This window comes from Cryptomeria japonica, chromosome 4 (assembly GCF_030272615.1).
Source record: "Cryptomeria japonica chromosome 4, Sugi_1.0, whole genome shotgun sequence".
Lineage (NCBI taxonomy): Eukaryota > Viridiplantae > Streptophyta > Pinopsida > Cupressales > Cupressaceae > Cryptomeria > Cryptomeria japonica.
In genome coordinates, this window is record NC_081408.1 from 332735114 (window position 1) to 332761585 (window position 26472).

Sequence of the window (26472 nt, forward strand, 5' to 3'; positions counted from 1 at the left end):
CTAAGGCATCCTTGTCCTCCTTAAACATGAGCTATTTTAAATATGTCCATGCACTTCCTCTTCCCAGTGATTTCGGATCTTGGTTTCTCAGTTTGACCATCGGAGGTTGGCCTAATTGGTAAATTACCTTTTAGAACCCTAAACAAGAGCATCCTTTCAATTCATTTTCACATGACATCGTCCATACCCATCCATTCCACATCCATCCACAAGCAACATCAAGCATCTTCAAGCATTCAAGGCGCATTTCATCCCAACATATACTTCTAACATTTTCAAACATCATGGAGCATCAAACTACATCAATCTTTCTGCAAGCATATGTTTATGATTGAGTCTCTTATGCTTCGTCATATTATTGCATCAACTATGTGATTACATTCAAAGAGCATTGCATCATCAACCATTATCAATTGCAACAAATCTAAGGTATATCATTCAGCATTTACTTCAGTATTTTCATTTCCAATTTCAATTCAATTCAAGGGTTAATTCCAAACCCGAGGTTTGACTTAGGCAAACACCTATCAAGAACACCATTTCCCCTCTTTTTGTGTGCAAGCGACAGATCCAAAAGCTACAAACGAAGATTCTGACAGAGGAAACGACGATGATCAAATTTAACTTTTGTGGGAGCAAAAAGCGGAGGAGAGGGTCGCCCCACACCACCTTGTTCGACGAATTTCTAATGAACCTTCAAGAGAAGATTCTGAGTGACAGTCTAATTCTGGAAGTTTCCTGTTTGTCTGCAGCCAACAACTGGAGGACAGGGTCGCCCCAAGCCACCTTGTTCTATACTTTTGGGCCAGATTTTCAGACACAAGTTCCTCTTTGTACCCTTACCTTAGATCTAGCTCCATGTTTGCACACTGTTTATGTTATTTTACACCAATTTTGCATCATTTAACCTATATCTAGCATTCAATTTCAATTCCCTTATGCACCTTCAACTCAAACAAAAAGAGGGTAAAGTCTAATCAGCATTCCATTCAATTTGAAGTTGAATCTATTGATTTTACTCCCTCTTTCATGTTTGGTGGTCGTTTTGAAAATAAGTGGATTCATATCCAATTTTGTGGATCCCTATTTCACCACTAAACAGAAAATATTCTCTAGTAACTTAGAAAATTGCGTTAAATATGTGTATGTATTTTATATGAATGTCGTATCCAGCTGTATCCAGATTTGGGGTCTTCAAAAATGCAAATCCATATCTGATACTATATTCATGCCTATATCTATATCCATGTGCAAATCTGGTTTACAGGTATTATTAAGATTCTTATTATTTTATTCACCCTAAGTAAGCAACACAAAATATTAATAGAAATAAAAGTTTAATACATATTTTTTGGGAATGCCGAGAGCATCTATGAAATAGCTCAGCTACATAATAGGGAAATCATTCTTAACCAGTATACAAACTCCTCTCAACAGGTAAAGACAACAAATCATCGAGCCCGTGTCTAATTACAAGTTGGATAGTGTTTTAGATACCCAATCACTAATGGTAAATAACTGTAGAAAAATCAATTTATAATTAGGTGTATATTTAAATATATTGATAATCTTCATAAAATGAACAGCAGAATTACAGTAAACATTCTAATCCTTGAGTACAGTTCAGGTGCAAAACAAGCACATGGGCAGACAAACATTTTTCAAATTTAGAATAATCATAGATCAATGATAATTATTCAAGATGATATAATGGGCACAAGCAATTAGAATGAAGTGACATAAAATCACTTTTTCTAGAAATGTAAACCTGTTTTGTATTTCAATCATCAAAATGAACAATCAGGACCAAGAGAAGGAAGCAGGAATGCATGGGCACTGCTATAGCATATGGAAATATAAGTAGCAAGCACTTGCATATAGAAACACAGGCACGGTGATATCAGTATCATTACAATCAGAAACTGTCAAGACATGAAGCAAACCTGCAATAACTTTCGTCAGAACACCCACCAATGCATTTTGTAATGACAGGCAATGGGAAATGTTCTGAAAACGGCAAGGAAAGCTTCCCATTAAGAAGATCTTCCACCACTTCTTTAGGAATATGTGATGTCATCTTTGATTTGTTGTCAGGTAATTGAAGGCTATGATGATGATGCAACCCATCTCCGTTGTCAATATTTACAGACCTGGCCACAAGTTCCATGTGGAAATAATTGAAATTTCTTTTCATCTCAGACTCACAGAACTTAACACCCAGTTGAATTAAGCCTCACCGTAAGAATAATCGCCGTCCAATTTGAATTTCTATTGATCCAATATAACAAAAACAAAAGCTGCAAACAAAAGAATCACCCTGCAAAGAACAATACATCAAAACTAAATAAGATTAAAATACAAATCCGATACAAGAACATATACAATGAAGCCATCACAATGGCTCTTTTCGAAGTCACGTTATAACCGAGAAAACAAATTAATGTTATGGAAAAAATGCATATGACCTTCAGTATGTCAATCTGGTATACTTGGGAATCAGAAAGAAGCCTTCAAGAAATAGTAATTACCTTGTTAGAAAAATGTTGTGCCCCAACCAACATGCGGTCTTGCAATACCAACTCTTCCTCTTGAAAATCCCTCTCTGCAAATACACCTGTAGTATGCACAATGGATGCTTTCACTATAAATGATACTTGCAAAATAATCTCTGCTTATTAAACACATTTCCTATCAATGAGAAAAACCATTAATTAAAATTGCCTAAACCAGGATACAAGATGGAAATTGCACTGAACAAAATTATCTTGCTTTTCATAGAAAAAGGGGGAATTACACAGTAAATTTAATATTAAGAAGATAGTGCTGTAGCATGAGGATGGATCCATACTGTTAAACTAAATCATAAATTCAATGTTTTCTTTGCTTAAGAATTGAACCCAAGGTAGGCCTTGAAGTAACAGGAGCAGATGCCAGCACTAACGTCGTGAAGCATCCACCTTGGAGTTGTAAGAAAGCTTGTTATTGATCAAGGCCCACCAAGGGAACAAACAATATGGAGTTCAGCATCGATTGCATAAGGTCTAATTATTTGTAAAATTTAAAGACACAGAGCAATCAAAAAATAAAGAAAAGTGTAAAATAGAATAAAATAGAAAAAAAAAATAGGAAAAATAGATATAACAATGGCCTTACCACACCCATATTATACAACACTCTAGAAATAGTTGATTAAAAGAGCCAAGCTATTGAAAAGATGAGCAACGGTTTGAAAATAAAAAGACAAAACCCAATCTTATTGAAGCAAATCACAAAAATCAGCCATCGCAATCAAAAAAAATATTGTGAAGAGCGAATTCAGAATATGCAACCAAAAAATCAAAGTCCAATGACAAAAGGCATAAAAAGATCAACGAGGCACCAAAAAAAAATCAACGCAGAAAAAAGTATACTTTTATCTATCATACATCCTATCAAACCTATTAAAGCCATGCCACAGAAATACCTAGACAGGATTGAATTAGACCCATTCTATAAAGGTTGTACAGATATATGGAAGAACTCGTAAGCCTCTTGTTGGCAAAGCTATATAGGTATATGATTTGCCAATGGAGCAAACAAATTCAAGATCTTGGTGACAAAAGTGACCACAATAGCAAAAGCATAAAGACAATTGGAGATTGCATAATGCAATACGATAGCTATTACAAAATAGAAGATGCGATACAGTGAGATGTCTCCAATATCTACATCACTGTGCAAGAAAAAAAATCCAAATGAGTTGAGACGAGCAATGGATTCTCAAGAGTGAGCTATAGGTGGGTATATATAGGATATGCAACCAAGTGATGTGAAAATACAACTCATGTAGGATAAAGGAGATGTAGTCACATGTGTAGTAAATCTCCACCAAATAAGGAAAATACAACCACAATTATTAAATGCACAAGTGCATAGTAACTCTCTAAGTAGATGCCTCACTATGTGCAAGTGAATGTAACTTTATCCTATCCTAGGTGCATAATATGCAATAAAGTAAATAACTAAATACAAGAAAATAAACTAATACACCAGCAATGGGCCCTCCGTAAGGTCATACACTATTAGTACAGCCATACAAACTAGGAATAGGATCACATCGGCCCAAGCAAATGCACATTTTTCAATCATAAGAGCCCAATCTCAAGAAGGCCATATACGAGCAACATGTTGGGAGGCCTTTAGGCCCAACTAATGAAATTCAATGAAATAAGCCCCTTAATTTTTATTTTTATTTTTGCACAATTCACAATAAACACCAACACCCGTTAAGGTTAGATAATGAACTTTCTGATCACCAAGAGCCCAATATGGGAGGGTGGGAGCATACGGTGTCAAGGGGATCGTTAGCTCAAATAGCTGCTGGAAATGAAATCTCAAATACAATACTGGGCGGCAAGCCAGCCCCTTCCGCTTATCCAACGGGTGTAAGAACTTGTACAACAATATGGTGGTGCAACTAGCCAATTAGAAGATTACAAAACTGAAAGAACAGCAATCACTCAACCACTTATTAAGTGGGAGGATTGAAAATGAAATTACAATCAACTCAACCGCTTATTCAGCGGGAGGACAGCATTACAATAAATAAGAAGGCAGTAAGCCAGCTTCTTCCACTTATGCAGTGGGACTAAGAGCAACAATCCAAATAGATAGCTATTAGTACTACTAATCAGCTTTACAATGCAAACATGGATTATTAGACTTACTAGAAATCACTGTCCAAAGCTAGGCGGCGAAGCTAGCCTCTTCCACTAATGCAGTGGGACTAGAGAAATCAATAGAAATTGTTGTTAGTACTACTAGCCAGCATTACAAAATGATTCATAATGCATAATATTCAAATGCTAATAACCAGACCAACAGCTGCAACTCATTACCAAGACCCTTCTCACCACACTAATGAACTCTCACAACTTAACCCAACTTCAATCTCTAAACAACTGAATCTGATATCAATGAACAGCAAGAAGGAAATGCAGACCAGCAACATAAAACCCCCACAAAAACACTTCTATCTCGCTCCAAACACATCCAAATTAACTCTAAACACACCCCCAAAGACCCAAGACATTCAACAACTAGTGCAGAACTAAGGAAATGACATTAACAATTCAGAATCAGCATAACACGCAACCCAAACACCTCCCAGCAAAGGGCGTCTACAGCAAGAAAGTTCGAATTGCATTATAAAAACCAATACTCCAAGATAATCAACGAAAACTTACAGGATGAATCACCCGAGGCATAGGAATTGAACAAGCAAACACCCAAAACGAGCTAACACACACCAAAGGAGCTATGAATGAAAACACACTTCAGCTACACTGGAAAACAGCAACCTAGAACACACTACAGCACTCCCAAAAATCAGAAAATCCATAAAACTTCATCTTCATTGAGCCCCAATCTGCTCCTCTGGATGAGAAACAGTCACAAATTCAACTAGGCGCTATCTCTCAAGCACGAAACTGAAAGCACTAGGAGGTAAGCATCCCTCGAAGCAAGAGTCTGACGGTATTTTGACACACTTCGTTATCAAAGCAAAAATAGATGCCAAAATGAGAGCCCAAGGCCTATATTTATAACTTTTTGCCAGCCAAATTCAAATTCAAATGCTCTCCAAATACACCCAAACCAAATGCCATTTCATTTCACCCTCATTAGGCGTTGCATTTTCATTTCATTTCCTTGCACAAATTCGCCCAACTCACATTTACCCCTTTTGATAAATATAAGTTTCATAAAATGAAGTGTAAAGTGGAAGCCCAACTATGACTTCCAAATAAAAATAAACTAAGGCAATATACTTGGAAAATCGCCCCATTTGCCTTGAGTTATAATTTAATCACCAACACCATGTCGACCCCTTGAAGTCATAAACAATATTCGCCTAGGCCATAATAAAAATAAAGTATTAAAAAATACTTCCTCTTCCAAATACTGAATACTTCCAAGATGAATTGACATACTTCCTCTTCAGCACAGTATTAAAAAATACTTCCTCTTCAGCACTTATTTTTGTGGCAGCTTTGACATTAATAAAGTTCTAGAATTTGGAGCTCTCTTGCTTGCATTAGGAAGACAGGAATATGATATCGAAACAGTCACATTCCTCGCGAGCTTGGTATATTTCAAAGGACTGTTAAATTGGAGAAGGGAATGCAATGCTGGTATGCATCCTGTGAAAATAAAATTGTCTCAGAAATTGATGTTAATGATAAGTTAGATGCTGAAAATCTAGTTTCTGAATATACAATTTAGAGAAAGCTGGAGACATTTTAGAGAAAAAGGAGATCTATAAGTAGCACAGTAGCAGTGATATTTGTCCCATGGAGATATCAAATTATCTTTTGCAGCCAGGAAAGACAACCTTGAACAATGGTTCTAATTAGATCTTAAATGTAAAATGTAATGGGAATTGATCAAGATATAAGTGAATTAAGGCCTACACAGATAAATCAACATCTTAATTCACATATTTATTTCTTCTGCTAATTGCTCAATGTGGTGGAAAATATAGTTGAAATGCAAGAAATGAGGTTAATCTATAGCTAAAGAAAGAAGCTAATTTTATGGTGATAAGATTATTGTTCCATTAGGAATGTTATGAGCTTGTAGCTTTGAAGATTGTTGCAATATGTGAATATAGGCTGCAAAATATATTTACAGATTGCACAATGAAGTGTGATGATGATACATCTGTGAGAATGGATAACATATTGGAAAGTAATTTGATATATTACAAAAGAGGGCCAAAGAGGCTACAGGATGAGTGGTGATGGTAATGAATATGCAGAGTAATAATTTTTGCCAAATATTTGATAAAATATCAAATGTGGCAAAATGGAATATGCAGTATTTTGTGAGTCAAAATATAAAATCATATATTGCAAGGAATTTTAAATGCCCGTGAAATGTAAGTTAGGTGGTGAATGTGCTATTAAAATAAATTTTTAATCACCACTAAACGTGTTTTGCTTCATGTGAACATTTTTACCCACAAGGTTAAAACGCAGCTGCCATGAGTTAATTTTAATTTTTTGACCAAGGACAAAGAATTTCACGGTAAAAGGCCCAGGAAGGGGAATAAGGACAAAAGCAATTCAGTTGCAAAATAAAAGAAAGAAAATGCAGATCAAAGGTAGATGAAAGGAGGAAAAGATATGGGAAATTAAATATTTTGCTACAAATCAAATAAAGAGAAAAGGGACAGGTGTCACAGCAGATTCTATCTGGAGGCTTCTTCTCTTCTTCATATTCTCTTTCTTCCTCATTTTTACATGTTTTGAACTCCCGATTTAGAAAAATAGAATAGAAAAAAGTTTAGCTTAGAGCTGGAGTTTCATCTGCAGTGAGTGAATGGACATTTTCCTACAGCATTGTCAATTGGTTTTGAGCAAATTAATGAGAATATTGCAGAAATTGTCTCCATTTTGTATTCTCAAACATCCAATGAATCAATAGTATCAAGTATATTTTTTATCTGCATTGTAATGTTTTTGCAATTGTGTGATTTGTCTATGGGTTTCTGCAAGCAAAGAATTAAATTCTGTATAATTTGGATCTGTTAGTCTGATTATGCAATAGCATGAGAGGCTGCATTGATGTCAAGCATTAATGTTAAAGGGCCACTAATTTGAAGTGATCTGTTATTTGAATTTGCATTCATACTTAGATTTGACTCCACACTGTAGGATTAGGCACCAATATATGATATTGCCAAGGTCCAGTTCAGAAACAATCAAACATGTTCAAAATCTCTTTACTTTTATGTTCTAGGTGTAGGTTTAGAATTAGAAGTTGTTCCCAATTGCTGGTTAAATGTTCAATAAACCAAAAATGGAGCCAATTCGAGGTTTAGATCAATTTTCCTTGGTATATTTTCATTGGGAATTATCTGCTTTAAATGAAATGTCTGTGTAAAATTGTTGTAGATCTTTAGGCATTGTGAGGTCCACCTGCCTAGGTTTTGCAGAACCTGAAGTGCAGTTTATATCAATCTTTGATTGATTCTCATCGTTGGTCATATCCAGCATTAAATCCAAGCATAAAACCTGACTAATCTTTAGGATTTAATGATTTGTAATTGGGAACCAACAGGGTCCAGCCAGATTGATGCAAACTACAATAAATCCAACTCATACATAGCCACAATCATGTTGACACAAGCACCCATTCCCTCTTTGACTTTGGGCAAGCCATAGCCCACTTCACTGAAATCAATAAAAGAATTGGATAAGGCAACATTAACATTGGTTACAAAGGAAGAGCCTATACAAAATCCATGCACCAAAGGAACTAAAGTAGCACATAATGGAAGGTAATGTTTTGCAAAGGTGATGATAAGATAGTGTAGCTAATGATGAGTTGAGGTTGTTCCTAATTCAAGCCAATGTGAATAAGGCAATTGAAAAGCCCTACTTTCCATAGAAAGCCTTTGTGGGGGACTTGTAGAGGATGCTCAACAACTAGGATGCCAATACACGATGTAGACACTAAAATCTCACATTTGCTCATTTCCATATTGCTGCCTCCACCTTGACACCTAACAAATTTCATTCACAAATAATTCATCTTTCATTAGTTAACCCTCATAAAAATTAAATTGATTAAATAATCTTTATTGTTTAATTAATTTAAATAAATCATTTTCTCAAAAGAACTCAAAATACTAATATAATACCTTATCCACAAACAGCTCTATAAAATAAATAAAAAAATAAACACGATAAATCAAATTTAAAAAAGAAAAATCAGTTAACAAATCAAAATTAAATTAGTCAATCCTTTGATCAAAATAAAATAATAATTCAATTAAACCAATAAATGAACTAATTTCTGATCAAAAAATAAATGAACTAATTAACTAATAATAATCGCCACCTCTCCTCATCCATTCCAACATTATTGGGATAAATCCTAGCAATCCAATTATCTCCTCAAAATCCTATATATTGAGTTCAAATCCCTAATTTTTCAAGAATCATAATCCAAGTTTGAGCAAGTAGATGTTGATCCAACAAACAACAAACATACAAGTATCGAAATCAAGAGCATATCCTTTTCCACACTATCAAAGTTTTGCAGAGAATTGGTATAGGAAATTTTCTATTGTGTTTACTTCTTATTTCTATTCAAATTCTTGTGTTTACATTTGGCATGCCCAATGGGACACAAACCCACAGTTACCCAATTGCATTTTTTGCTTTTTCGCATCGAAGGTTTGATATGTGCTTTGTTTGTTATTTAATTTATGCTTTGGATCAAATTCTTCTTTGGTGAAAATCGATTCCCACATTAAAAAAAATATTAAGGACTTCTGAATTTTAAATTGTTTTCGTACATTATTTTGTAGAATAAGCAAATAAAATGAAGATCATATAATTCAACGCCTATTCTATAGATATTGCTGCAGTTGGTCTTAGGGTGATTTTGCCATTTAAACTTGACATATTCTCTTTAGAATTGATGCAAAGGTATTAAATCATAAAGCCACAGAAACATTTATTCTTTGGCCCAGCAATTTTGAGAGTAACATTTAAATCACCTTGTTTAGGGAGGCTACCCTGCAACTACCCATATCATTTGGCCAATTGTTTTACCACGAGGCCAGCAGCACTAGGTGCTTGGCATGTGCAAGAAAGGATTGTGTGAGATCCCAAGAGGATTTTGTTTGAAGGGGGAATCATCTAACTTCAATTGATGACCTTGCCACTCGAGAAGATCAGGAATTTAATTTGTAAGTACATTTATTTGGATTTTACTAGTTTTCTAGGAAGCTTTATGTCTTGCAAGGCAACATGTTCTAAAAACTAAAAAAAAATTGAATGATTACTTCTTTTTTATTCTTTTGACGGCCATCATAAGGGAATATGATGTCTAATGACGTTCTAATCTTTTCAATTGGTTTAAATTTTATAAGAGCAGCAAGAACTAGATCCTCATCCTCAAGAGTTGGTATTTTCTTGCCAGATTTCGCATCACATGGAATTGTACAACCCTTAGGCACTACGGATCCCACTAGCTCAGATTATAGACATGAATCTTTTAAATCTGATCTTGCAAACTCATAAAACACATTGGCTGGCTCTAATGAATGGCACACCTTGTAGTGTGACTGCATCTGGGAACTGATTTGCATCATCGTAGCTTTGTATATCTTTTGCGCAATTTGACTTGCATTTTATAATAAAAAAAGAAAATCAAAAATTATAAAATTTTACTAGCCTTTTGTTTTTTGCCAAGTCCATAGTCATTTTTCTCTACATGACAAAGTTTAAAGACATTTCTTTTAAGACTACTAACAATCTTCATGCAGGTTTGATAGATAAAGACACAAACTTGAAACCAAATTTCACGCCTCATTTATAATAATCTAAAATGGACTCTGCACATCTTACTTAGCTGCTCAATAAATGAACTTGTTTAATATGTTTTATGCTGTTAAGACAAATTGTTTCTTTTGGTGATTAAATTCACTTATGCTCTACACTTTTGCCTTTTAGGCACTCTGGAGGACCAAAAGTGATCCAATTTGCTTTTTCCCCTTTTTATTTTTTTAAAGGCTTTGCTTGAGAATTTCATCACCTTAGAGGATGACCTAAACATGCATTTCGACGAAATATACAAAGGGGTGAGAGCAAAAGTTGTATATCAAAGAGGTACCATCATGTCTAGCACACCCTTGGCACCCTTTTTCATAAGGAGATAAGGTGAAGTAGAATTGAACTTGTCCATGAACACATGCTTGTAGATGGACTCTCATTCATGGAATTGAGCATCACATACCTTCAAGTATATAAAGGACTCCTTTAGATTGTGTATTCATCCTAGTTAGGCATCCACTCAGCCGTCTTTTCTTGTAGTGCATCAGCAAGCAATTAGCCCCCAAAAGTCAATCACATCATACCCACAAGAAGTAATAGTAGTAAACTGTGGACGCAAGCATTTGCAATCCTTCCATGTGCTAAAGCAAGCAAGGCCTTGGTACCCACAACCCAAGGTCCTAAATAAACCGTTTAGGCTATCCTCAAATGTGGTATATTTGTGATCCTAAAAGGACTAATACAACTACTTGATTAAATAGGATCATGGGTATCTATTTTGAGTTTTAATTTGTAAAGCTAGGTCACCCTCAACCCCCCTGTTCATGCAATTAAGCAAGCTGATCTCACTGTCAACCCCAAGATTGGAACATGTGGGTAGCACCGAAAATGGGATGGGTTAAAATCAATTTCGACAGAACCTCAAGAGACAACATGAATGTTTGTGGTATTGGATGCATGATTAGGGATCATGAGGGAATAGTTTTGAGGAGAGTAATGAAACAATTGAGCATCGAAATGAATAATGATGCAAAATTCCAAGCTACTCTTCTTGGTTTGACTTGTGGGGTCGATTTAAACATGAAGGGACTTCATCTTGAAGGGGATTAATTAATAATAATGAATGTCATACATCAAAAATGGATCTTGTTGATGGTAAAAGTCTGCACTTTCAATCAATGTAGAATAGAATGTGTATCCTACCCTCTCTTGAATAAAGAAAACTCCAGTGCTATTTGGATTGATCATAGGAGATAACCTCAAGGTTCCAACTATCAAGTCTTGACTTGCTTAGGATGACTTAGGGTTAGTGTGTTTTGTTGGTAACCACAAGGGGACTTATCTATTTGACAAGTTGGCTTACATCTGGTATGGCTATTTGGCAATGCTTTTACTTCTCAAACTAGGGAAAATAAAAGGCAAAGGGACAGAGTTTGGAGATCCTAGGGACAATGACAGTAACGGTTGGTGTTGTAGGTAGACAGATTTTGAATAAAACTAGTTCCTACTTAGCCAAAGACAAACTCACAACTTCACAGGAATAGTGCAAGCTCCAAAAGAAATAATAGGATTTTCAAACTATGAATATTCATTTAGATACCCAATTCTAGGCACAATCTAAAAGAAAACATGCATAGTTGAACTAAGAGTAAGAGTAGGCTTAGACTAACCATGCATAGGGACTTACAATCAGCAAGCCTCCAATGGTATGAACCTGAAATTAAATCAAATACCCTCACACTTCACTATTAAGATCACTGAACTTCAACTAACTTGATGAAAAGAAACCATGCAAACAAATTAGGGCAAATGGCAAAACACCATGCTTCAATGCTTTATTCATTTGTTCTAACTACAATTATGACAATTCCTACTCTATTCTACTTCTACTTCTAACTATTGTTATTTCTAACCTGTCATCTCCTAAAAATCTATCTAACCCTTCTAGCCTATTTACAATGAGAGAGGCCTTTTATAGATTTTACATTCTAAATCAATGGCCTGGATTCCATTCATCCAATGGCCCAAATCTGCCTTCTAGAAATCCTAAAAGCTTTTTGGTTAATGATCTCAACAACCATCAACCACCTTTTCAACTACTTTCAACTATTTTCAATTAATCCCACTAGAAGACAAAATTTCACGAGGCTCAAGGCACAAAAAGAGTAAATTTTGTAGCTGGGAAATAACTAACATGTGGCCCCTTTTTTAATTGCATTTAATAAGGCCAAAAGTAGTCATTTTACAATAAAATAATTGCCATTACAATAAATTTATTTCTTGTCATCTCCAGCTGCTCAGTTTCTATTTCTACATACTCTTGTAGCATTTTGTGCATGCCCCTGTCATTGTTTTCCATAGTTTTGGAAATAGCACCAATTGGCCTTACAGCGCACTACTATGTGATCCTTCCTTCAATCTCATGCCCTAGCCTTCAACTTGTTGCCATGTTGATGGTGGTAGTGGCCTTTGCCCATCCAACCCCCTCTTAATTTGTCTTTGCTTTGCTCATTGACATCTTCAGGATGTTGACATGGAATTCATCCTCTTTTATCACGATGATCTTTTTGGCATATTTAGGCAATACCATGAACCCTTGGCTTCTTCGTATGGTCCCTTCCTCTATTGGTGCTCCAGATTGTAGTGCTACAAAGACTTATTTGTCCCAAGCATCTCCACATGAACTCCTTTGTGCTCTTCATCCTGCATGGACACATAAGTTCAATGATCAATCATTGTTTTATTTAGTTATTCATTCTCACCATCACATTCCATCCTATATCACTCATTTCTTACTCATCTCCCGAGGGATTTGAATATTACTCTCCCATCATATCTATGAGGGTCTTTTGGCTTTGAGAAAGTGACCCGGGAAGAGCCAAGGATTAAACTTGGCGTAAGGAAGTTCTGCAAGGGTAAGGTCAAAGCAGGTTCTACACTCCTACACCAAATTTGGAGAGCTTGTGCAAAGTTCGGCTTGAACTTAGGCATTTGCAAGGTTGAAAGAAACAAGCGTTGTTTTGATCTTGTTAAAATGCCTAACTTCATAAGCCTGGGATGAACTTTGGCCTTAAGTTCGGCTTGGGAAGCACCTTTGGAAGGACTTAATCCTCACTTCATTGCTAACACCGAAGTTTGCTCAAGTTTTGGTGAACTTTGGCCTTTTTCTCAGCATTGGAAGAAGTTTAGGAATAAGGTCATTTATTTGGCAAACATCGAAGTTTGGTCTACAATTCAACTTCATACCTAGCTTATATTTCATTTCCTTAGTCTATAGCCTTTTAAACACATAGATCTTGCATTGTAACCCTTTGCTTATGAAAGTTGATGACTACAAAGATCTGATTCTAGAAGCAAACTTGAAACAAACCTCGGAATAAGGAGGAGCATTAGAAACATCACCGAATTTTGGCACAAACTAAGAAAGTTCAACCTTTTCTTCGGCCTTGGAAGGAGATGAAATAGAGCTTGTTCCTACCTTTATGAAAACACTAAAGTTTGGAAAGCTTGGATGAATTTTAGCCTAAACTTTGGCCTTTTCAAGGGATCGGAATGCCAAAAGTTTTGAAAACACCAAACTTTGCGGAGGAAAGCCCGAAATTCCTTCCTCGGCCTAGGCTGGCCTATAGTTTAGGGGGGAATTTAGCCCTCATTCCTTGCCTTTCCTCTTCACTTGCTATGTTCTTCTTATGCCTAAGCCCTCAAGTTCCTACGTTGCAATACAAAAACAGGTCCATGGACCCCAATTTCACCCCATTTCCTCATGCTTGGACCTCTCTCTCTCTCTCTCTCTCTCTCTCTCTCTCTCTCTCTCTCTCTCTCTCATGGCTAGCACGGCAAAACGGAAGGAGGTCCTTGTCGGAGACAAGGAGTGTGTGCATAGCACAACAAATCCCAAACTAGAGACTAAGAAAGTGGTTATTATCGACACGGAGCCTACAAGAAAATTCGAAGACTTCAAATTATCACATGTATACCAAGAAGGTAATGATGTGATGCATGAGTTGGCAAAGGCAGTGACAAAAGTGAATGATGAAATGGTAATTATGGAAGGACACAAGACTGGGGATCACCCTGATTTATGGGAAAAGCTAAGGACCGAAAGGAAAAGTTAGCAAGTTGAACTTAAGAATGCAACAATAAAAGAGGCAAGATAATTAGTGAAAAAAGAAAGTAGGAGCACAAAACTGCAAACAGCATATGGCAAACATGTTCCTGATCTGCATCACCCTAAAGAAAGATCAAACTTGAATTACACACTTTTTGGTGGCAAAGACACAAAGAAAACAAGATTCAAGTTAAAGCTAGTTAGAATATCAAATTTTCACACATTTTCAGTGCCATTGCCACATTAAAGTCCTAACAAATTAAAAATGAAAAAAAGAAGTAAGTTGGGTGCCATTTTGAGGTGGTATCGTCACATGAAAACTCAGTGTTGCTTTTTAAATCAGCAACTTCAGATTCTCTATGCCAATTCAAGCATTATAAAGCAAAAAGTCAATGAATCGTAGCCATATTTTATCACCAAGTGGCCTACATTAATGAGAAAGCAATTTTTTAAAGCAGGAAAGAGCCTATTTTATGCCACTAAATAATTTATTGTCTCTTTTCAAAAGGAAAGAAATAGGATTGATTTAAAGCGCAAATCTTTTAAAGACATAATTTTATTATCATTTGATCCCTAAACGTTGCCTATGATCAGCTTATAAATAAGTACCTTGAACGCATCATTGATAATAAGGATAGTTAATGTTGAGCCTATGCTGAAAAATTGTCAATCAAATAATTGTATTTTCAAGAAAATTAAAGAATGTTGATGTAAGTCAAGCTTATGCTACAAAAGAAATTGTTCAATGGAATTGATTGTGTAACCATGATTAAATGTTTGTAATTTCATAAATTAAATTGGCAGAAGATAATTTTTGGCCAAGCTCAGTATTGGCATGAAAAATAAATTGAATGAATGATTCAATAATCGGATAATGTATTCAACAATATACGAGCGTATATATAGAGATTACAAGACGACGTTCTAAATTAAGAATGAGTCATTTAAAGTGAACTACTAAAAAGCTAAATGCTAAATAAAGCTTAAAAGCTAATTAACTAAAAAGAAAAAGCTAAATGCTAAATAAAGCTTAAAAGCTAATTAACTAAAAAGCTAAATGACCATTAACAAGGAACTAAATATAGGTGACTAAAATATAATTAAATATTCTAATACCCTCCATTAATGGTCATTCTATCTACTAACTACCCTACAGAAGACACTGCAGGTCTTTTGATCACAAATGAAAAGAACACTCTGTTGCGGTGGAGACCCTCCCTGGATCGGAAAAGTGTTAATGACCAAGAATACCAAAATCCATCCAACCTGACATTGGGTAACCAAACTGAAACCTAAAACCATGATTTTGAGGAAAAATCGGCAAACCCTTTTGCAAAACAGTACCAACTCCAAAACTGACTGCAAGATACCACGGTTGCAGATGTTCGCCCTAGCAGGTGCGACCCAAACTAACTGCAACAAAGCACAATTTTGAGGAAAAAACAGTCAAACCCTGAAATAGGAACCCTCGAAAAGAGAATTTATGATTTTGAGGAGAAAATCGAAAAACCAAGAAATCTGAGGTTACAAATCATCGTTTTTGTGGAAAAAAACGGTAAAACCCAGGTAATTAAAATCTTACGCAAATATCGCGGATTACAGATGAGATAATTTTTAAGGGAAAATTATAAACCCAGCGAACAATTTTTGAGGAAAAAAACGTGAAAACCCTCCCATGATTTTTTGTGGAAAAAATCAAAAAACCGACAAACAATTTTTTAGGAAAAAATCGTGAAAACCCTGGGACCTGTAAGACGAGGTCTGGCCTAAATCAATCTAATAAAGGTAACGATATTCAGATATCGTGAACATGCACTGTTTCCAGGTGTTGTGCCAGCTATTGAACTTTTGACTGTGTTCCAACATGATGTTGGTCAAAGATGCCATCACAAAAAATGGAGGTTGAACGAAGTCAACCTAATGAAAGCATGAGACAAAAGAATTTGATTCAAAAATCAGAATAGTAAAACAGTGCGAGACAAGCAATGGATTTCAAAGAATTGATTGATTTACAGAATGAGCAAGACGCTCATAAATAATACAAGAGTATTTACAAGAATAGCAAGTTTATAATAAGAAACTGCTGAGAAGATCGTAGAAGATCTTACTAAAATAGAATGTAAACTATTGAGCATTAATACTAAAATTAACATTATTTTAATATTCTAATACCCTCCCTTAATGCTCAATCTATTAACTACACCTATAGACCCCCTGAATTTTACAAATTTATCAGGACCAAGGGGCTTGGTGAAGATGTCTGCTGGCTGCTCTGAGGTAGGAACATACAGCAACTGGATAGATCTGTCTTCAACCAGCTGTCGAATATAGTGACAATGAGTTTCCACATGCTTGGTTCTTTCATGGAAGACTGGATTCTTGGCGAGTTTGAGCACTCCCTGATTATCACAGAACAAGGGAGTTGGACCTGCCTGGGAGACATGCATATCTGCAAGCATTCGTCGAAGCCAAACCGCCTCACAAGACGCCTTAACTGCTCCCCGATACTCTGCTTCTGTCGAGGAGAAAGCCACTGCTTGTTGCTTCTTACTAGTCCATGTGACAGCACCAGATCCCAAACTAAACACATACCTTGCTGTAGATTTACGGTCATCAACCGAACCTGCCCAGTCAAAATTTGTGTAACCACTGAGTGTAGGATCAAAACTCCGAGTGTACAGAAGTCCATAATTAGGAGTGCCACTCACATAACGCAGCACACGCTTCGCTACTATCCAATGATCAACCTTGGGAGCTGTCATGAAGCGTGAAATGTAGCTCACTGCAAAACTGATGTCAGGTCTAGTGGCAGTAAGATAGATGAGGCTGCCCACTAGTTGCCTGAACAAAGATTCATCCACAACTGGTGAAGATGACTGAGCTGAAAGTTTGAGCCCGGGTTCCATAGGAGTAGAGGCAAGTTTGCAATCCTGCATTCTGAACCTGTCCACAAGACTTCTGGCATACTTGGACTGAGAGAGAAAGATACTGTTCTCAGTCTGCCAGACTTCAACTCCTAAGCAGTAATGTAGAAGTCCCAAATCTGTCATATCAAAGGTGCGGCACAAATCCTGTTTGATCCCAGTGATCAAATGTGTTGAACTGCCAGTAATGATTAAGTCATCCACATAGATAACCACAAATAGAACATCATTACTAGTATGCTTGATATACAGGTTTGCATCAGATGGACTCCGCTGAAAACCATGATCTATCAGTTACTTATCAATTTTCATGTACCAAGCCCAAGGAGCTTGTTTCAGACCATAGAGTGCTTTGACTAGTCTACAGACCTTCTGTTCTTGACTAGCAACCTTGAATCCTGGGGGTTGCGTCATGTAGACTTCTTCCTGTAAGTCACCATTCAAAAAAGCACTCTTGAGGTCCATCTGATGGACTTTCCACTGCCAAGGCAAGAACGAGCCGTATGGTACTCATTTTGGCTGTAGGAGCAAAAGTCTCCTCGTAGTCAATGCCTTCTTTCTGTGAGAACCCACAAGCAACAAGACGAGCCTTATACTTGTCTAGGGTTCCATCAACTTTTTATTTTACTTTGTACACCCATTTGCAGCTAATGGGCTTCTTCCCTGAAGGAAGATCAAAAAGGGCCCAAGTGTGATTCTTCTGAAGACTCTGGAACTCAGCTTCCATAGCATGTTCCCACTCAGGTATACCTTTAGCCTCTGAATAAGTCTGAGGCTCAAAAACACTGTGTATGTTAGCCATGAGAGCAAAATTGACTGTATGCTGCTGTTTGCTCTTATTACGAGAGGTTCTACCCTCAATGAGCTCAGTATCCCTGAGATCACCAATGGTCTTGGCCCACCATTTAGGCCGGAGAGTAGAAGTGCTAACATTTGGAGGAGTTGGAAGAGGCTCAGGATCAGGAACAGGAGCAGCAGGAGGAGGATTATTCTCTGGAGGGAACTCAGGTAGTGCATCATCGAAAATGGATTCTACATCATCCCTCCCATCAGGCGAACCTAATGGAAGAAGAACACTGTGAGGCTGATCCTCAGAACACTGCTCAGAAGAAGGGGACTGAAAGAATCCTCTGTCTTCATCAAATACAACATCACGACTAATGATAAGACGTTCAGTGTCTATATCTATCAGTCTGTAGGCCTTATGGTGATCACTGTATCCTATCATCATGAGTTTTTGACTTTTGGAATCCAACTTGGAGCGCTTAGCATCTGGAATCCAAACATAGGCAACAGAGCCAAAAACCTTCAGGTGGCTAATCTTAGGCTTCGAACCAGACCAAACCTCTTCTGGAGTCTTCCCCTTAACAGCCTAAGTAGGTGGACGGTTAAGGAGGTAGACAGCAGTAAACACTGCTTCAGCCCAATACTTATTCGGAACACTCCTGTGTTGTAACATGGAGCGAGCCATCTCAACAACCGTACAATTGCGACGCTCGACAACACTGTTTTGCTGAGGAGTGTAGGGTGTAGTCAACTGGCGTTTGATGCCATGGGTATCACAAAAGTTGGAGAATGCAGAAGAACAAAATTCCCCCCCGTTATCTGTCCTAAGAGTAACGATGCTACATCCAGACTCTTTTTCAACTAAGGACTTAAACTTCTGAAAGATACTAAATACATCTGATTTGTGTTTAAGAAAGTACACCCACATCTTTCTACTAAAATCATCTACAATAAGCAAAAAGTATTTGCAACCAGTAACAGAAGATGTATTCATAGGACCACAAATATCAGCATGAAGTAATTGAAGTACCTTAGATGCGCCCCAAGACTCTCCATGTGTGAATGAAGTCCGATGTTGTTTGCCAGCTTGACAGGCGCCACATACTCCAAGATGCTGAGTCTGAATATCAGGTAACCCTGAAACAAGTCCCTCCTGAGATAGCTGAGAGAGATACTGAATGTTGTAATGTCCCCATTTTAGCAGACTTGGATTTTGTGAGATTAGCCTATTATCCTGACCCTCGTAGTCTAATGTGTTGGATAGAGGGTCTTTTGAGGATTGGTATCATCTCCAGTGTTCAGAGTGCTTCAGTTTGGTCTTCGTTTGGCATCATTCGGACATCATTTGCTCTACTTCCTATTTTTAGTAAGTCTTGGGATGTTAGAGATGGACCCCTGCTATTTTTAGTAAAGGGGGTATGGTCATATGCAGCTTCATCATGTCAGCTCCCAGTTCAGACGGTGTTCAAAAATGTTGAATATTAATGGAGATATTAATGTTTATTTAGTTTAAATAAACATTAATGTTTTGAGCTTATATTATTAAGTTATAATATAATTTTATATTATAACTTAAGGAAAGGTCCAAGTATCATTAAAGGGGACCATTTAATTAATTAATTGTGGTTTTTTTTACCAAGGTGAAATATTAAATGACAAAGTGAAAATATTATATCATTAAATGTCATTTAATATCATTAATTGATTTAATGTCTTATTGGAGAAAATCGAACCTTCATGGGAAATATATATAAGGCTTTTGAAAAGAAGAGGAGGGGGATTGATCATTGTTATTTTTGATGAGAAGACTTGTCTCTTGGCTTTGGAGAAGAAACTGGGGTTTCTGCAGCTTGCCCAGAGTATCGGCATTGGAGAACGTGAAGACTTCATTGAATCAGCAATCTGAGGGTGTGAGATATTCATCTGAAGTTGCTCCTAGGGTTGGCTTCATCCAGAAGTTGACATTGTGCTGATTGGGGATTTATTTTCAGATTTATTGGCATAGCTGAGGGCATATGTATATGGCAGACTGAGAACATCATACGGAGGGTTTATTTGCTGCTACAGTGTCGTGAACAGTGCGCGTGAACAGTGCGCTACAATACCCGTGAATAGTAAATTGCTACAGTACCGCGCTACAATAAACGCTACAATACCTTGCCAATTTTGTGGTCTTTGTGGAGACCAAATTGGAGATGTTTGTTCAGATTTATGATGAAGATTGAATAAGGAGTCTTTGGCTGCTTCTTCTACATTCTGCAAACCCCTGTAGCCGCCTTCATCACCTCCAGATTGGGGTCGATTGATATTCCAGGTGACATTCAACATTGATCGGCCACTTAGCTTTCATGCCAACTGTTTGCTTAAATGCCTAATGGCTGTAGGTGTACTTTGGGATGCATGACAAGTGTTTGTCTTAATGTCTACTAGTTGTACTAGTTAATTTCAGTCATTCCATGTGTGTGTAAGGTCTAAAACAGCTAGCAAATCATTTCTATAACAACTTTGCATTGTTAGAAGCTTTCCATAACTTCATTTGCAGCCTACAAACCCAAAGAAGACAAATAAAGAATTCACTACAGCGGCTTCAAACATTGTATGCCAAGTGTTTGACAATATTCCTTGGGGTTCAAATAAGCGAAATAGGGTCAGATTAGCCAAGGGATACTACAGATGTTGAGATGTCCATATCTCTAATGCCACAAAGTGCTTAGAGGGGAAACACGAGCTGCCAAAGCCACTTCAGGAGAATCACCAGTGTCAAGAAGCCTGTATAGGCCATGATCCTCTAGACCAACAGCAACAGTAAGACAAGTCTCCCGATCAATGATGGAACACTTGTGAGCACTGAACACCACATCTAACTGAGGAGAATTCCTCATAATCTGACTGACAGTGAGCAGATTAAGTTCCATTCCAGGAACATAGTACACATTCAGGAAGATGAGATTCCTACCACCAGACTGTATCTGAACAGTGCCTCTGCCAACAACTGTATACTCCTCACCTCCGCCAAATACAACGGAATCACTGAAAGATGAGAAGTTTGTAAACCAGTCACGCCAATGAGAAAAGTGACGTGACGCACCAGAGTCGATGTACCAAGCAAAAGACCTGGCATGATCTGAAGACCTCTTAGCCATAAAGGCATAAAAGGCAGACTCCTTCTGCTCGGAATGTTCAGCAACATGCACCTTCTGGTGTGACCCTCCCTGCTTCTTTTGTTCAGAAGCGAGCCTCTGACGGCAATCTTTCTTCATATGGCCATACTTGTGACAGTAATTGCACTGCACATTCTTCTTCTTAGCACCATCCTGTGTCTGAGAAGAGCCTTTCTGCTGAAAAGACTGAGAGGACTGAAATTTGTCTTTATCCTTGTGAAAGGATTGGGCTGTAAAGGCATTTTCCGAGGAGGCTGACGTAGTACCACTACCAAACTGTTGTTTCCAGCGACCTGCTGTAGAAGTTTGGTGCACAATTCTGAAAACTTCAAGTCAACATTAGTTGAAGTAATATTGAGAGTCTCAATGAAGTGTTCATACAATTTCGGAAGACTTTTCAGAGTGATTACTACCATGTCTTCTTCCTCCATAGTCCGACCAATAGCTTCGAGTTGATCTCGAATGTCCTTAATCCTCGTGAGGTGTTCCTGTAAGGACATGCGTTCGTCCATCATAATGGAGAACAGTTGATTCTTCAGAAAGAATGCTCAGCTCTTGTCGAATGTCTCATGCAATTCCTTCAGATGCTTCCAGATGTCGAAAGTTGTTTTGCCGGAAGGAATCTGTGGTAACTGATCATCAGTCACGGAGAGTTTGAGAAGCATAACTGCCTCCCGGTTGCGTTCATCAAACTTATCTTGATCTGCACCAAGTGTACCAGGGCTGAGCTCTTTTCCCAAAACAAGCTGGTCAAGACGCCTATATTCAAAAATGGTCAACATACGTTGTTTCCAGATGTTGTAATTGTTGCCATTAAAGCGTTGACTGCCTTCTAACATCAGGTTGGTTAGAGAAGCCATTTGCACGTTTCCCAATGCACTGAAAACGAAAAAAAACTGAGAAGAGGCGCTGGCACAGAATTCAAAAATTTTGAATCCCACTGCAGAAACAAAGGCAGATGCAGGTACAAACTTCAAAAAATGAAGTACGGCTAGCACGAATTTCAAGAAAAAAATTTCGACTGACCCAGAAAATTCCGAAGACAACCCAGAAATCCTTGCAAGAAACCCAGAAGGAATCTGTTGTCGGAATCTGGATCCGCTGGCTCGAAAATTGAGGCACGAAAATCAAGGCACCCAAAAAATTCTGACGACGACTCATATGAGATCTTGAAAAACCCACCAAGAATCTGCAATTAGAAAAAAAAATCAACTGAATCTGGAGGGTCAAAACCCTAGCTGAAAATGCAGATTTCCGTCCAAAAATGGTAAAAAAAAATCTGCAGGCGGGAAAAAATGCGATCACAAATAAACCCACACGCACAGGCATAGGAAACGAAGTCGCGCGGCCAAGGATGAAAATCACGATTTTTTACACAGCAAATGCAGGCGCCTGGAAAACGCGCAAACCGAAAATCCACGGTTTCAAAAAAATCCGAACAAGCTGAAACAAATCCGCGATTTTGTGGAAGAAAATTCCCAAAAAAAATTCGAAACAAAAAAAATCCTTCGATATTGTTTTTCAAAACAATAGAACAAAAAAAATTCACTGAATTTTTTGCTTTGAAAACATTTCGAATTTTTAAGGAACCAGGCTCTGATACCATAAAACAGTGCGAGACACGCAATGGATTTCAAAGAATTGATTGATTTACAGAATGAGCAAGACGCTCATAAATAATACAAGAGTATTTACAAGAATAGCAAGTTTTTAATAAGAAACTGCTGAGAAGATCGTAAAAGATCTTACTAAAATAGAATATAAACTATTGAGCATTAATACTAAAATTAACATTATTTTAATATTCTAATAAATAGAAGCAGCTGCACAAAAATTTTGAAACCCTAGAGGCGAATTCTGGCACAAATTCCAAGGTGCAAATTTTGAGGTTTGGAAAAAATCCATAAATTAAAATTTTCTACAAACTTAAAACCTGAAATTTTTCTTGAAAATAATCAGAAAATAAAAAAATACCTCTGATTTTTTTGTAAAAAACAAAAAAAATATTGACGATTTTTTTTCCAAAAATAATAGGGGCAGAAACCCTAGGTCGGATGTACAACATAAACGGCGCCCAGAAGACACCAAAATTCCCGTCGTTCGCAGAATTAGCAAAAATCATTGACTGTTTTTAAATTCCAAGGCAAATTCGCTAGCACAAAATTCGAGTCACGGAAAACGAGGCATCCAGAAAAATTTGAGACCGACCCAAAAAATTTCTTGAAAAACCCACCAAGAATTTGCAACCAGAATAAAATTTCGAATTGAACTGAAGGGTCAAAACCCTAGTCGAAAATTGCAGAAACCCTTGAAAAATTTTCAATCTGCAGCTTGAAAATCTCCAAAACCCTTAAAAAAACATGAACTGCTGCCCAGCACAAAGAAATTCGCCCACGAACCAAAAACCTTCAAAAAGCCTTCAAAAAAGCAAAATCATTTTTTTATTAAAAAACAATTAAAAAAAATTTGGAAAATATTCCAAAAAGAAAGCCATGAATTTTTATTAAAAAATTCGCCAAACTTTAAAGAATCCCATCGACCCGCTCTGATACCATGAAAAATAAATTGAATGAATGATTCAATAATTGGATAATGTTTTCAACAATATACGAGCGTATATATAGAGATTACAAGACAACATTCTAAATTAAGAACAAGTCGTTTAAAGTGAACTATTAAAAAGCTAAACGCTAAATAAAGCTTAAAAGCTAATTAACTAAAAAGAAAAAGCTAAATGCTAAATAAATCTTAAAAGCAAATTAACTAAAAAGCTAAATGACCATTAAACAAGGAACTAAATATAGGTGACTAAAATATAATTAAATATTCTAATATGGCAAAGTCCATCTTTCCAAATTGCAGCTTTCAATACACTCTAGCCTTTTATTTCATGAAATTGGAGTTGTTCACTTGTTTAATTCTTTATTGTTGATGTACATCTAGTGGCCTCTATTTTAGCCAGTAATCAACATTTGGATGTGTTTTCCCTTCAAATCATAGTTTACAACCAACTATTGATCTCTACTTTAGCCAATAGGATGTTGTCTCTATGAGCTTAAATTAATTCATCCTCCTTAAATCTAAAAATATTGCTACAAGGGCTTGACTATTGACAATGGTCATTTATATTGTTATATTTAATGCTAAACCCATTGAGATATTGCATAGTATGCATACTTGTAAATTCTACCAATAGCTTTAGGTTTTAGGTCTCAAGGAGATTCCCCTTATAATTTTTTTAAAAAAAAGTTATACTGCATGTGTTGTTATATTTTGTGTTATCTAGCAATAGACAAATTAAAACACTCACACCATACATACTGCTGCAGCATCGTGCCCACATTCCAAATAGTTTTGTATATATGTACCCTATTTACCCACATGCCTAGACACCCATATAACCTTCATTAAAATCTTCTCTAATTTTTCTTTTTAGATACTTAAAAGTAGAATTTCAAAGGCACGTCCCTCTCTTCCATCTGATCTGGGACATACAACCCCTAATTCTGGTCCCTCTTGCCTTGTACTAGAATGTAATGTCCCCTTTTGGGATTCCCTTAGAATTTGCCCTAGAATCGCAAGTTCAATAACAGCAAGAGATGAACTACTGTTAGAGATATATCTTTACCATGTAAAATGTCCTTTTAACCTGATAAATCCTGATTTAAGTCCTGCAACCACAACAAATATTATATATATATATATATACAATTTTCAATTATTAGGGTTAATAATCACACCTATGAGTATATATAATTATTCCAGTTCAATAAGATAGATCATATCAATATTTAATCCCTAGAATCAATCACAATAGGGTTCGGATAAGGAAGCATGATAGTTTGGCCTGAAGACATCCCCACACTAAGCCCAAGAGCAAACACTCACCCTCTTGGCCCCAATTGGCAAGCACATTGGACATCCACATGAGGTGGTCTACCTAGTGGGATGCTTGTATCTGCTTTCCCTATTCATGCCTCATCCCTTTAAGGCAATAGTCAATCACTGTACAGATGGGAGAGGAGATCCAATAGTGGTCAGGAATCCACCTATCTAAGCCCAAGGGCGGACACTCACCCTCTTGGCCCTAAGTGGAAGGCACATTGGACATCCATCATGGGGTGGCCTACTTAGATGCCCACCTTGTATATACTCCCCTTCCTCACACCTCCTTTCCTTCCCTATATGATTGCTCGTGAGGATACAAACAGGTTTATGTTCTAGCATATTTATTTCACATCAATGTATATAAGAGATTATATAATAAAAGCTATCTTTATAGTGCATAGGTTAGACATACACTTAGGCATACCACAAAGATAATTAACAATGCTAACTTCTGTTCTGTATAGTAAGTCTGGGTCTGATCTGCTATGTGCCTGATCAGTTTGTTCTTATTGCTTATTATTGTCTTCTTTGATCGGTATTGATATTTCCTTTTATTGATTGCTGAAGATGTTTGTCTGATCTGCCTTGATGATTTCCATGAAATGTTGTTCTGTGCTTATATACCCCTCAAGAGGGAGTGAAAGGTTGTGCACTCTGATTGGTCATAACCTTCCCAGAAGTGGCGTCTCTTCCTGCATGTTCTTTGCCTTTTCATTTATTAAACTGTCGCTTGTTACCTTGACAACCCATGCCTTAATCATTGTATATGATGCAGGCTTATGTAGCAATGCGAAAGACTTGTTTTTAATTCAATTGTGTTATTCTTCCCTGTTCGGGCATAACCATCACGTCAAATAATTAATTCCTTGGTTTAAACACTGACTTCAGCATTGAGCACTAGAGAAAATTGTGAAGTCTTATTTAATAAGACAATTTTCTGAATATCTATATCTATATATATATATATATATATGAATTTAATTATTATTTATTTGTTTTCTCTTAAGGTGGGTTGTAAGAAGTATCATGGCAGGGGCATGACATAAACTTCCTATATTGTCTTCCAATCCACTAGCTAGCTTTTGATTCATTACATACAAAGGGTTCATTTCCAAACTTTGTTTAGCTTGTCATGCTAGAAATGAAGATGGTGATTCTTTTTTTTTCAAGCAACCATATTGTCAAATACTTGGAAAATTTGTAATTTGTCAAATTGTACATTTTCAATAATCGAAATATGATATTATAGTGTGAAAGAGGAAGAGGCATAAAAGCATTAG

At 36.8% G+C, this 26472-nt stretch overlaps 1 protein-coding gene across 1 annotated transcript in view; it reads right to left on the bottom strand.

Moving 5' to 3' along the window:
• LOC131063587 (histone-lysine N-methyltransferase ATXR2) overlaps positions 1-26472 on the bottom strand; it is a 218216-nt gene that overhangs the window by 165279 nt on the left and 26465 nt on the right. Inside the window, exons 4-6 of the mRNA XM_057997450.2 lie at positions 2529-2614; positions 2238-2317; positions 1944-2150 (exon numbers count right to left, since the gene is read on the bottom strand). Coding sequence (XP_057853433.2) covers positions 1944-2150; positions 2238-2317; positions 2529-2614 — 373 coding nt within the window. The remainder of the gene's footprint in view (positions 1-1943; positions 2151-2237; positions 2318-2528; positions 2615-26472) is intronic.